This window comes from Ursus arctos, unplaced genomic scaffold, assembly GCF_023065955.2.
Source record: "Ursus arctos isolate Adak ecotype North America unplaced genomic scaffold, UrsArc2.0 scaffold_3, whole genome shotgun sequence".
Taxonomy (NCBI): domain Eukaryota; kingdom Metazoa; phylum Chordata; class Mammalia; order Carnivora; family Ursidae; genus Ursus; species Ursus arctos.
In genome coordinates, this window is record NW_026622985.1 from 50712943 (window position 1) to 50726943 (window position 14001).

Here is a 14001-nt window from a genome sequence, read left to right on the forward strand (position 1 = left end):
CATTCAACAGCAGTGACACACCTCAAGCCTTTTCCTCCGCTCTGTCCAACTGATGTCCCCCCTTGCAGAGGCCTCTGTGCGCCCTACTTTACAAGTTAATTCTGCTTAGTAGTACTTACTTTCTGCTAAATCTGATACTGCGGGAAAATAACCCCTGCCTAATTGAGCTTCCCTATATTAGAAACACCCCAAAAAGCATTTGTATATTCATGAGAAACCCAGCAGGCCGGAAAATTGCACTGTGGCAAATCTAATGAACTGTTAATAAGTAATGGGGGCTCTGGCAGGAGATTTGGGGGATACAAAGCCATAGGCAGGCAGCTGGTGGTGCTCAGAGGGGGGTCTCAGTAGCCCCCAGAATGGAATGTAGGCTGCTGATTTTCAGAGCTTCTAAAGCAGGGAGGGATTTCAGGGGCACTGATACATAAATCTAGCAGAATTCGTATTGTTCCGCAAAAACATCCCACGTAATGAACGTAGTTTGCTTCCTTCCTGTGCCTGTGATTTAAGCTGATCCAAGTTGTGGCACTTTTCAAGGTCATGAGCACTGATCATGTCTTTGGCATTATCCTTTTTTATAGGAATTTTGTGGAGGAAAAACTCGGTGCCAAGTACGTGGGGAGGACCAGAGTGGATTTAGTTAAAGCATTGGAAGAAAGCAGCCCGGCCACGCCCATCTTCTTCATCCTGTCTCCAGGGGTGGACACCCTTAAAGACCTGGAGATCCTTGGTGAGGGGCCAGGAGGCTTGCCTTCCCGCCCTCCCTCTCGCCCAGCGCCCACCCCACCTTCCTCTCAGTTCACAGCGAGTGACTTTCTCTCCCTCCCTCTCCCTCCTTCTTTCTTTTTCATTTGTGGGAGATGGAGTATATGGAAAATTTAAGGCTAATAACACCGTGGTCTGGAGAAATGTTCAAACGGAACATTCCTCTGGTTGGCATAATGCAGGTTTCTTTTGTACTGTTTTCCACCTTTTGACTATATAAGGGCCAGAGGGCAATTTTCTCCATTCTAGTGTAATCTCGTGCCCCCTGTGACTAAATAGTGGTCATTAGAGCCAGCCTGCTCGATTGTGCGAGGCCCTGGCCCTTTGTGCCTTGGATTACTATTCCCCACAGCCTGCGCCGAGAACACCAGGTTAATAGAGCTGTGACCTGACTGTGCTCGATTCAAGCATGGCCACAAGGTGAGAAGCTTCTGCATTTACCCAATGAGCCAATTTGTTCAAGAAATGATGTGATAGCTACCACATGTTGCTCCTTTTTATGCGGGAAATGCTTTGCTACTCCTGCAAGAGTTAATACAGCTCCATAACAATACTTGCCATCTATCAAAATGTCAAAAGCTTCATTACCATAAAACCAGAGGAACTTATTTCCACAGGCTCTGCTCGTGCTCCCCAGGAGGCAGCTGGTGAGAGCTCCAAATGCTGCTTGTTGAAAGACAGAAGTTGAGTTTGGATTCTTCAGGAAAGTGACCTAGAAGGTGGCAGCAGTAACCACAGATGGCCAGGAGACACGATATTCCAGACTCTTCTTACCTCTCCTGATTCACTCTTCTTATCATGTCTTATGTTCCCACAGGCAAAAGACTGGGGTTTACGATTGACTCGGGAAAATTCCACAACGTGTCCTTAGGACAAGGTCAGGAAGCGGTGGCAGAAAAGGCCCTGGAGAAAGCTGCCGAAGGAGGACACTGGGTCATCCTCCAAGTGAGTATTGCGTCTTCTTGGAAAACACTGGGACTGACCACACGGATGGACGGTGCTGAGTGGTCCAGGCCAATGGGAATGATCCTTCCTCGTGACAGATGGTGAGGTGCAGAGTCCTCGGGGTTCTCTCAGCACTACTGACCCCTCCAAAGGTGTGAGGGACTCAGCTGACAAGGATGGCTATCATCTTTTGAGGGATTTTCTAGCCATTATGCTTTAAAATTAAAAGTATTAGAGGGAACCTCCTTATTCTACAGATATCTGGAAGATTCTAAGAGTGCTTGAAAACAAACAGGCTTGTATAGATTGCCAAAGCCATTGTCATAATATCTCATATTTGCAGGTTGCTTTTTTTTTTTAAGATTTTATTTATTTGACAGAGAAGGAGAGAGAGAGCACAAGCAGGGGGAGCAGCAGGCAGAGGGAGAAACATGTTCCCCACTGAGCAGGGAGCCTGATGCAGGACTCAATCCCAGGACCCTGGGATCATGACCTGAGCTGAAGGCAGACGCTTAATGGACGGAGCCACCCAGGCGCCCTGCAAGTTGCTTTAAAGTTGACAGAGCATTTTTACATGTATTACCTGATACAACTCTGACTCTACCCGTAACTAGCTGTGTTACATTTCCTTTGTTTGTAAATTAAGGGTATTGGAGTAGATAAGCCCTTTATCCCTTCCAGGGCTAGCATGATGTGGGTCTGTGACTCTGACCCAGTGTCCTCCCCAGTGGCTGTCTTGGCTGGGATTCGAGCAAGAGCCCAGGAGCTAGTGGAACCCAGGCAAGCTTTAGGGGGCATCTGGGAGCCACACTGACTCCTCCCCCAGCAAGACGTGCTAGCTCTTTCACCAGGGCTGGACATGGCCTTTTGATCTGCAGCACGGCGAGCCCAGCGGTTCCCGTGTATGCCAGACCCCTTACGAGGCACTTCACGGGATACGTCACCTCTGATGGCTACGGCAAAGCTGCCGGGGCAGGTGTGGGCTTCCCGTTATAAGATGAAGCAAGGGAGCCTCCGAGCGGTCTGGAGAGCCTCGGGGCCACACAGCAGCGGCACGGCAGAGCTGGTCCTCGAGTTCGGGTCTGTGTGGCAGCAGGTGGAGTGTTTTGTCCTGCCAGCTCATGCGGCCACCCTCACACGGAGAAATGGCTCTGGCCTCCGGCAGCGCCTCCAGCATCCACGGTTGAGGCATTCGGCATTTCCGCGAAAATAAAATCGGATTCATGACGAAGCTGCTCAGAGTCCGAGCAGAACCAAACCCCCTGGGAGAGCAACAGCTGCCACTCAGCTGGTCCCTCAGCAGGTGACACGGGCTCGCGCGTTCCCCTCCGAGCTCCCCGAGGCAGACCGGTAACGGTGGGGGGTTGTTCTTTTCAGAGACAGCTGTCGTTGCTGTGACAGTTGGGTAGATGCTGAGATCTTCCCGCAAAAGAACGTTCTTTGAGAATTCTCGTGTGTCCAGCGGCTCAGACTGGAGAGAGGGCAGGAGGGGTATAGTCATCCTCAAGAGAACGTAGTATTCCGAGTAAAATGGTTGTTATTTGTCTATCAATGCTAAGTCCCCGTTTGCCCCCAGATTTCAACTTGTAAGTTTTACCATGAAAGACAAATCTCAAAAGACGTTGTCGTGTGAAGGGTCTGCTTCGGGATGTCTGTCCTAGACCTTTGGTTTTTGTTGTTTGCAGTAAGCCAGTAACTTAGAATATAACTATTAAGCTATTCCTCGCCACACATAGAATAATTAGGAGAGACGACCTCAGTTTCTGGAGGTTTCTAGTATCTCTTTGCCATTTAAAAGAGAAACAGGACTTTGAATAAAGGGAAGACCAGCCTAATGGGAACTTGTTATGTTGTTTGTAACGTACATTAAATTACATCAGCGTAGGCCTGTGACACGTATGCTCGTGCCACTGTGCTCTTAACCGGACTGCACAGTGTCAGCTGCTGTGGTCATAGAGCCCTTCGGGGGATGGTTAGCATCTTATTAGAAGCCCATGCGCCAAAGAAAACCTGTGCATAGGTAGCAGGATGGCACCTATCTGCGTCTCAGATGTACACCAGATGCTTTGTGAATTGACATAATGGATTTAAAAAATCTGTTTTCACAGGCAAAATAGGTGGTTTCCAAGATACATGGATTAGCTAAAAATGGTGCACAGGCATTGTTGCCCTTGGACAAGTGGGCTCAAGAATCCAGCCAACGTCAAAGCCAAGCCCCTCGAGCATGGTTCCCAGGCTGGACTCCAGAGTGTGCCTGTGTTCGGGGATGGCTCCCTTGGAGATTTTTCTGTTCCTTGACTCCAAGGTCACTGCCTAGAATATCCTTACATTTGTTTCAAGTAAACTTCTCGAGTAAGGTCTCGTAGGCCATGAGATAGAGAGGTTGTATTTGAGCTTGCCAAATAGGTTTTATTGTTGTGGTTGTTTCTGCTTGCTTGTGTGTGTGGCATTGTTAGGTGAAGAAGTACTTTCACTATAACCTAGTAGCAAGCACAGAGGGTGGGAAACTCAGAGCCCTTTTTGACTGTAGAAGGTTGCCAGGGTTATACCAAAGTATCACAGATTAGGTGGCTTCATCAACAGAAATTCAATTTCTTACAGTTCTGGAGGCCAAAAGTCTGAGATCAAGTTGTCAGTAAGGTTGGTTTCTTCTGAAGCCTCTCTCCTTGGTGTGTAGATGGTTATCTCTTCCCTGTGTCTTCACATGGTCTCCCCTCTGTGTGTATGTCCGTCCGTCCTAATCTCCTCTTATAAGAACGCAAGCCGTATTGGATTAAGACCCATTCTAATAGTTGCATTTACTCTTAATTACCTTTTTGAAGACCTATTCCAAATACAATTACTTTCTGAGGTCCTAAGGGTTAGGACTTCCAACATTTGAATTTGGGGGGACACAGTTCAGCTATGACACCTACCCATGTTCAGTATTTGCCAAAGGAAGAAAAAGCCTCATAATGTGAACAATAAATGGGCATAGATCCTCTTAGAACTGTTTCAAAGAGAGATACCTACATTACCATTCCATTCCCTATTTGCCTTTATTCTTTGGGTTTTTGTACCTTTTATAATAGTAAATTTTTTTTTTGCTGGAAGTAACTACATATTCCTGGCGTGATGTTGCAATCACTATATTAAGGACGTCTCCAGAGCCAGAGAGCATGTGAGGGTAGGGCCTTCATCCTGTCTCACAACGCCAACTACCATGTACTGTATGGGCGTTTAGGATTGGAGGGTTGGAGAATTGTGAATCATAAAACTGAAAATCAAGAAGTGATGGTGGTGACATTTGTTTCTTTCATGATTTTGACAGTTCTAGGGTTTAAAGAAATGAACCTGTCAGGGATCCACAGAGCATCTTAACAAAGAGTGATTTCTTTTTCGGCTAGCTATTCAGCCCTCACATCCTTTGGAGTTCATATACCAATGAGTAGGCGTTGAGTAGACGAGGTGGGTATCAGAAACAATGAAGTGGGTGATGAGGTACATTTCTGGCTTTTAGTTTTTACACTTGATTAAACTAACCAGCCAAGTCTCCACAAATGAGTTTGAACTGTAACAAAGAAAAGTGTCGGGGCGCCTGGGTAGCGCAGTCGTTAAGCATCTGCCTGCGGCTCAGGGCGTGATCCCCGTGTTCCGGGATCGAGTCCCACATCAGGCTCCTCCGCTGGGAGCCTGCTTCTTTCCCTCCCACTCCCCTGCTGTGTTCTCTCTTTCGCTGGCTGTCTGTCACATAAATAAAATCTTTAAAAAAAAAAAAAAAGTGTCAGGAACTCCATCTCAGAGGTGATTGGCAGGTGGCTAAGTGTGTTGGGAGGAGATTTGGATATGCAAAGATAGCTGTGGTGGTTTGGAACCGTACACTTGTTCACGTGTGGTCATGTTTTGGTGCTTTGTTTTGCTCCCCAACGTGATAATACAGGAAAAATTAAATCCTGGTTCTCTGAGTTTTCTACACATTGATATATAGGAAAATGTGATTCCATAATTTAAGTAATGTACTTCAGTTTCACCAGAATTATAAGCCATACTGGTTTTTTTTCAGAATGTCCATTTGGTAGCCAAGTGGCTAGGAACCTTGGAGAAACTCCTCGAAAAATTCAGCCAAGGAGGCCACAGAGATTACCGGGTTTTCATGAGTGCCGAGTCTGCACCTACACCACATGAACACATCATCCCTCAAGGACTCCTGGAAAATTCCATTAAAATTACTAATGAACCACCCACAGGAATGCTGGCCAATTTGCATGCCGCCCTCTACAACTTTGATCAGGTAAGAAAGCAGAAGCCTGGCAAAGTCAGGGTCGTCTCACAAAACCACGGGGCCATTAGCTATGCATGCGTCTCGTGCAGAGGGACGGGGTGAAATCACAGTGTGTGGTTTAATCTCTTGAAAGGATCCCCATGTCGTTCCCTATTCCAGTGACTAGAAAATCTATCTTTTGCCTTAAAACTACAGCCACATGCTCTGGGTAAGCATCTGACTCTTGGTTTCGGCTCAGGTCCTGGTCTCAGGGTCGTGAGATGGAGCCCCATGGCTCTGCGCTGGGCACGGAGTCTGCTTAAGATTCTCTCTCCCCCCCTTCATCCGCCTCACTCGGACTCACACACATGCTCTCTCTCTCAAATAAATAAAAGCTTAAAAAAAAAAATACTGCAGCCACATGTTTAAGGAGAACCAATAACATCCCTCTCTGAGGACCCTGCTTATTGAAGACAAACATGGCCGACCAGTATCTCTTACCACAGGAAGAGAAGAAGCCACTGTTAGTCCAGTTGCTGTTAACTGAGGACGTCAACAATAGTAATGACAGAGGAGGAGTTCCAGTATAATATTCAGTTTTAGATCTGCTTTTGATGTTAGTAAAGTTAAATCATCTTCTCCGAGTATATCCATGTTGCCACCTTATTTATACTTTCATTTCCTTGCAAAATAAATAATACAAACATAAATACTCCTATTATTATTCTCCTTGTGCAAATTATCCCAACTATCTGAATCATAATCAAGTCTTTCAAACAAGTTTCCTTTGTTGTTGTTTCTCTGAGTTGCCATTCCCTCTGATTTCTTAGACATCCTTGGGAAACGGTATTTTGTTTGTTTTAGAGAGAGAGAGTGTACATGGGAGGGGTTGGGGGAGGGGGAGAGGGAGAGAGAATCTTAAGCAGGCTCCATGCCCAGCACAGAGCCCCACGCAGGGCTCCACCTCATGACCCTGAGATCATGACCCCAGCCGAGATGGACAGCAGTATGTTTCACCAACTGAGCCACCCAGGCACCCCAGGAAATGGTATTATTATTATTAGGAGAAGTAGTATGGACCCTGAAGAGGAAATGTAAATGGTTTGGTATAAATATTAAACCTCCTGTTAGAAATATCATCATTCTTCACTAGTATCTTCTGGGCCAATACTCAAGCCAACATTATGAAGGAATTATAATAATAGGCCACCTGCGATTACAGTTTTGAAGAATACAGTTAATTACCTACTTAAGTAATTAATTTATAGCCTATATAAACAGGTATATAAACAGGGGAGACTGTATAAACAAAGTACTCAAGAAATCTCTTTGAATGTTTTGCATAATTGCACGTATGTTTTCTTTCTTGAACCATGGCAGACATGTATTTTTTTTTAATCCCTCCGTTGATAATTTCGGACCACTTAGGATATTCTCAACCTCTTTCCCAAAGTAAATACAGAACAGGAACTTGATTTATTTAAATAGGATTTATCCAACCCCATAGGACAATTATCTGTATTTGTGAAAAGTGAGCATGTCATGAACAAATATGCTTCACCCCAATAGTCCTTCAGCTTTTTTGGGGTAAGGACCTCTCTGATAATCTGATAAAACTACAGACACTCTCCCCAGGGAAAGGCACGTTAAAAAATTTGTTGCATATCATGATAGGGATGAACAGATCCCTCAAAGCGTAAGCATGAATCCCTTCCCTGTTCTAGTTTATTCATGAAAATATCCATTCTTTTGACTGTTATCTGGAAAGCCACCTAGATTAACTGAAGATGACAGCTATTGGAAAGACTCTTAAGTACTTCAAGGGGAAGTATTTATCTAGTCGAAAGGATCCTCTGAAATATTAAGACTAATTTTGATCAGAAGTAGCAAAAGCAAGGATAATCAAAATTATTTCTTTAATAAATTTCCTATCAGACCTCTTACAACCAAAACCTACCCAACAAAAACTCTAAAGAAAATCTAAAAATTTTAGAATAGTCTATGAATGTTGACCTGTCCTTATGTTAGAAAATAAAATGTCGGTTTTGTTCAGACGATGTAATTCAAGGGTATTAACCTGTACTCCATGGTCATCTGTGAGTACGTTCCCAGTTAGAATGATGCGTGGCTACCTGTGAAGGAAGCATGAGACAACCGTAGCTGGAAAAAGGTTAAAGAAGTATTTCTGCCACATCAGAACTCTGGAGGTAGGTCATTCAGAGCTCACTGTGTCACATGAAGTTGTCATCAGTCTAGTTCTTTTACAGTTCACTGTTTCTGGAATGGGCTTGCCAGGGTCCCAGGTGGCATCCCCCACATCCATGTTCCTGACAGTAGGATGAAAGAGGAACAAAGAAGATGACCCTGGGCACGTGTTTGCTTTTTTTTTTTTTTTTTTTTAAAGATGCTTCCTACAAGTGAATACATCATACTTCTCCTTGCATCTCACTGGTTTTATGTAGTCACAGTGCGTTACCGACCTGCAGGAGAGGCTGGGAACAGCCAGTTTATCTTGGGCAGCCATATGCCCAGCTAAAAGTCAGCAACAGGACATTTTCGGACTGGCACTTGCTGATCTGTACCACAGGCTTCCCACTTTGCCACGCTGCTTGTATCATGCTGGGTGTTCCGTGTTGCTGCTGTGGTCTCATGTAGCTGAGGCTTGTGACACGGACAAAGGGTAGTGAATGCCATCTACCTCGGGTACTCAACTGAGTTAGGGAAACAAGTCCCAGTCCCTCGTGTTGTCTGGGCGCCCTCCTCAGATGAGAAAAGCACCCAAGGGATCTGCACAAATGAACTCTTCTCTTGGGGTGTTTTTGTTTTGCACGCTTTAATATTCAACTCAATTAAGTCTGTATTTTTAAGTTTACACCCAAGTCAGAATTTACCTTTGAACTTTGATATGTGTGTTCATAATGAACAAGTTTAATATTAGTCCTTTATTTCCTGAGCATTCCAGAATATTTATGTAAATGCAATCATTAAGTGATTGAGATGTAAAGAAGCATTTCTTACAGGGTCCTGTCTCCCTGTGTGTTTCAGCTCAGCACCTGCCTCTTGAAGGTGGCATAAGGGGCTACTGTTTAGGCTCCTTTCATACCCAGATAGTAACCACATTTTTAAAATAAGATACAGATTTTTTTTTGAGCGAGAGCGAGCACATGCTAGGGGAGGCATGGAAGGGGCAAAGGGAGAGAGGATCTCAAGCTGGCCCTACAGTCAGCACAGAGCCCAACACAGGGCCCTGTTCCTCGACCCTGAGATCATGACCCCAGCCAAAATCAAAAGTTGGACGCTGAACCGACTGAGCCACCCAGACGCTCCTAGATTTCTTTTTCTGTAAGATTTGCAGCAGAAACAAATAATTGGTAGTCGTGCATGTAAAATTGGTATCTACGGGCATACAACACTGTTATGTGAATGTGGATGCCTGTTCTCTGTTCACAGTGCTGTTTGTGTATTTTCTGATAGTAATTTGCTCATCTTTCAGTTTGTAAAAATACAACTGACCTGAAATGTAGAATGTTAGGTAGACTCATACTTTTTCCATAATTAGAAAAGCTTGATTCAGTGGCATTTATATTATCAGAGCGTAATGCAATGGGCATTAAGTTCTAATTTTTTTGAGGGTGGGATCAGATGGGGGAGGCATTAAGTTCTAATTTTTTTGAGGGTGGGATCAGATGGGGGAGGGGCAGAGGGAGAGAAAGAGAGAGAGAGAGAGAATCTTAAGCAGGCTCCTATGCCCAGCACGGAACCCAGTGGTGGGGCTCCATCTCACAACCCTGAGATCATGACCCTCGAGCTGAAATCAAGAGTTGGATGCCATCCAGGTGCCCAAGGTGTATAATTTCTTTTTTAAGTGCTGAGGATAAAACTAAATCAGTTATATGAAATATTTACGGAATTAATGTACTTAGTTATTGTAGTACCTTAGTTTTCTGTGGACTATATGTTATTCAGAGAGGTATTAGGTGATTTGTTAGATCATAATTCCTAAGTAAAAGTTTGATATTTCTATTTCATCTCCCAGAAATTTCTTACATATAATTATATATATATAATTATATATATATATAATTATATATATTGATAATATATTTTTATAGTCTTCAAGATTAATTGCAATTTCATGTTTTCTATTTTCTTCTTTCATGAGCTTATCTTTTATTTCATGTTTAGTTGTGGAAAGGTTACGTTTAATGATCGTGTATCTTCAAGCCTCATAAATTACCTAGAAATGGCCTAGTGCTTTCAAATGACCTAGTGATGTAGTCGAGTCCACACTGTGGATGGCCTGGCCAGTTCTTGAACTATATTTGGTACTAACCCTGGATTCTGATGGAAGTGATACACTAAGAATCTAAAAAGCTTCTTCTAGTCTTAGAACAAGAGAACAAATCTAGTCTTGGTTTGGTTTAGACTTTAACTAGAAGATTCCTAGAAGACCAGATCTGAACTCCCGCCTGAAAGGTGCTAAATATACTTGGTAGATGGCCCAAGTTGTCAGATTCATTTTCAATGTAGACTGGCTATAATTGGGCCATTTTAAAGGACAAGGCAAGAAGGTACAGCTGTGGCCTTATCTTCCTCCACTGCCCAACATCAGTTGAAGTAGTCCTCGTTTGCCTCACAGAACTGCCAAATCTGAGAATAAAGTACTACTACCTTTAAGACAGAGATTGGATGGCTGTCGTTCATCTTTTGATTTTATGGCTGTGGGAGCCATAACCATACCAGCATTCCAGGACTTAATTTTCCCTTTGCAGTTTCAAAAGAAAATGTTACAGATCTAGTCTACAGGGTGTATGTTTTCTAGTCCTCCATATGCCGTTCTCTCCACCCTGCAATGAATTCTACTTTAAGTTCGTTGGAAGGAAACATTTGCCAGGGTGATCATATTAGCTCAGGTACCCTACGAAATTCCAGTGATCCAAATAAGATGACTTCTCTCACATATAAGGGGGAGCTCTGTTTCATGAGCTCAGCCACACGCGCAAGCTGGTAGGTGTCTCCCCTGGAACTCACTCACAGCTTCCGTGGTTGTCTGGTCATCCTCACGTCTAGCCTACAGAGAACGGAAAAGAGTGACGACCCGGACAAGCAACTTCCTTTTAAGTAAATGACATGAAAATTGTACACATTACTTCTGCTCAAATTCTTTCAGCAAGAACTTGGTCATATGGCACATCTGGCTTCGAGAGAGGATGGGAAATGGTTTTTTGATGGGTGGCCATGTGCCCAGGTGATCTGGATGACTATGAAACCAGAGGAAATGGAGGGCTGGGGGTTAAGTAGCATTCTGCTACGCTGATGAAACGAAGACAGTGTCCTTCAGTCAGCTAGATTTTTCAAGGAGAATTTTGCAGGGGAAAATGATGTCAAGCGGGATCATCACTGCTCAGAATGAATTTTGTCATTTTCTAGTGAACTTAGAAGCATTCGGTAAAATAACTGAAGCATAGAGAAAGCATTCCTCTTAAATTAACAGACTAGAAAACGCCGAGTGGTCAGTCTCCTATTATGCGCCGATAGGATAGACAGCCGTGCTTAAAGCTGCCTGGTACCCCCGTCCTAGATCTCTCTCAAAGTTAGATGCAAGGTCATTGAGCATGCAGACCCTTGCCCTTGGAAACCGTGCAGAAGGGTAACCAAATATTTTCCTTTCCTCCTAGGATACGCTTGAGGTGTGCTCCAAGGAGCAGGAGTTTAAAAGCATCCTCTTTTCTCTGTGCTACTTCCACGCTTGTGTGGCCGGGAGACTGAGGTTTGGCCCCCGAGGCTGGAGCCGTAGCTACCCCTTCGGTCCTGGAGACCTCACCATTTGCGCCAACGTCCTCTACAACTACTTAGAGGCAAACCCTCACGTAAGTGCCGGTGGTCAGATAACCTCTTCCAAAGAGTGTACTGAATCTGTCAGTCTCTGGCCACTATCAAATGGAGCATAATTTCTCTTTCGAAGCTATTACTGAAATAGCTGACACTGTACATGCGTCTTCTGCCGAGTGTGAAAATACACTAGATCAAAGGTTTTCCAGCAGCGGATGCTCGAACTTCGTAAGATAGGTCAAACCAGTTCTACATCAGCAGCTTAGTGCGAAAAAAAAAATGTCCTTCATTATGTTAACAAAAACAGTGGTTTACATGTGCATATATGCCAGATTCATTAGGCAGGTAATGAAGCATTTGCACAAATGTAATTACATACAGCAATTCTGACAGTTCATAACACTGCATTAATAATCACTACAATTAGTTCTTATGATGGAAGCAATTTACAGCGCGTCACATGTATAAATAATGGTGCATTTCCTGCATATGTCATTATTATGTATTAAGGATGCCACCTTGTTGTGACTTTCTCAGTAATGTTCCCCTTGATTGGAAGTTAAAGGTAGATGAATGATTTTACCTCATAGCTACAATGTGTTTTACAGATGGGAATGGGAATGCTTCATCAAGAACGTTTGTGAAAACTCTTAGAAACCTAATGATTGGATTTCAAACAGGAAGAACCATTTGTAAGAATTTTCTGGCTTAGTCTTCATAAAGGAAACTTTTTCCATTCAGTTAAATCTGTTAAAATTGAGATACATTTGTCAAAACCAGGTGTTATGCTCTGGGCCACACTTTCTGTAAAGGGCCTTTAAAATGACTCATCTGTGTTTCTGTGTGTAGAGAGTTGCTTTATGTTCTTTTGGTAACCATGGTTACAGTTTTTGTTACCAAGTAAGTTTTCCCAAGCTTCCAAGGTGATGTGACACCTACCAGAAAATGTACACTAAGTATATGACGTGGGCGTGTTCTCCCAAGGAACGTATTTTGAGCAAGTTGTATCCAAAAAAAGTGGCTTTAATATGGTATATGATGATCAACATTCCACATCTATCATTTTTTAAAATTTTTTTTCTTAATTTTTATTTATTTGAGAGAGAGCGTGAGAGCACGAGCAGGGTGAGGGGCAGAGGGAGAAGCAGACTCCCTGCCGAGCAAGGAGCCCAGTGCAGGACTTGATCCCAGGACTCCAGGATCATGATCTGAGCAGAAAGCAGACATTAACTGACTGAGGCGCCCAGGCACTCACGTCTCTCTCCTTTTTTAAATATACAAAATTTGAGCATATTTTGATCTTCATAATAAATAATATTTTGAGTTGATCTTACATTTTGTGTAAAATATTGCAGGTCAAATTGACTATTATAATAGTTCTGGGTAGAAAGTAAAGTGGACCACTTAATCCTCTTATACAAGTCCTTCATGACTGTCCCCTGAGGCGGAGACAAGGATTTTTATCCCATCTCAGCTGACTCCTGTACAGAGCCGAGCTAGAAATGATGGGGAGAAAGGAGCGGACTCCTCTGTGTGGCCCTGGCTCTCACATCCCCGGCCTTGGCCACCCCACAGTGACCCCACGGTGGCCCAAGGGAATGGTGGTGTGCTGCTGCCCCCTCTGGTGTTCCAGGAGCAACGCAGCTCGCGGTTTTGAACACTCTGTCCTCTCTCAGATGTCTACACCCAAGTCATTCCCCACACATGGTGAAGCCAGTGACCAGGATTTGGGAATTAGGTTATGTTCACAGAGGCTGGTGGTACAAAATGTCCTTTTCAGGAAGGTGTATGTTCAAAAAACCGAGATCAGGATTTGGGGGAAGAGAGTCGATTATTGAAAAGAATAGAGCCCTAGCTCAGGAAAATCTTGAGGGCAATACGTACCTGCTGGTAGAATGTACAGCAGGTCTTAGTAAGAGGCACTCAGAGAAGTGAAATGAAGAGGTCTCTGTCGTCCGTCCGGTCCATGAGGGTGGTTCAGGGAGCCTGCTTCAGTCCACTCAGTTCTCTCTCATTTCTCACTCACCTCAGACCAGCTTAAAAGAAAGACCTCGTTGAGTTTCATTTATTCAAATTCAAATAAACTTGTAACCAGTACATTGGAACAGTTGAAGCAATTTTACTTGTTCTGTCACATCATGCAGCCAAGGAAGGCTATAATTAAGTTTTTACTTGAACTGTTGGGAGGCAATCTACTGCCCCTGAGGGTATAAAGGTTC

General features: G+C 43.9%; 1 protein-coding gene across 1 annotated transcript in view; it reads left to right on the plus strand.

The window, feature by feature from the left end:
- DNAH11 (dynein axonemal heavy chain 11) overlaps positions 1–14001 on the plus strand; it is a 308187-nt gene that overhangs the window by 270807 nt on the left and 23379 nt on the right. Inside the window, 4 exon segments of the mRNA XM_057304208.1 lie at positions 582–730; positions 1583–1710; positions 5753–5980; positions 11629–11820. Of these exon segments, the coding sequence (XP_057160191.1) occupies positions 582–730; positions 1583–1710; positions 5753–5980; positions 11629–11820 (697 nt within the window).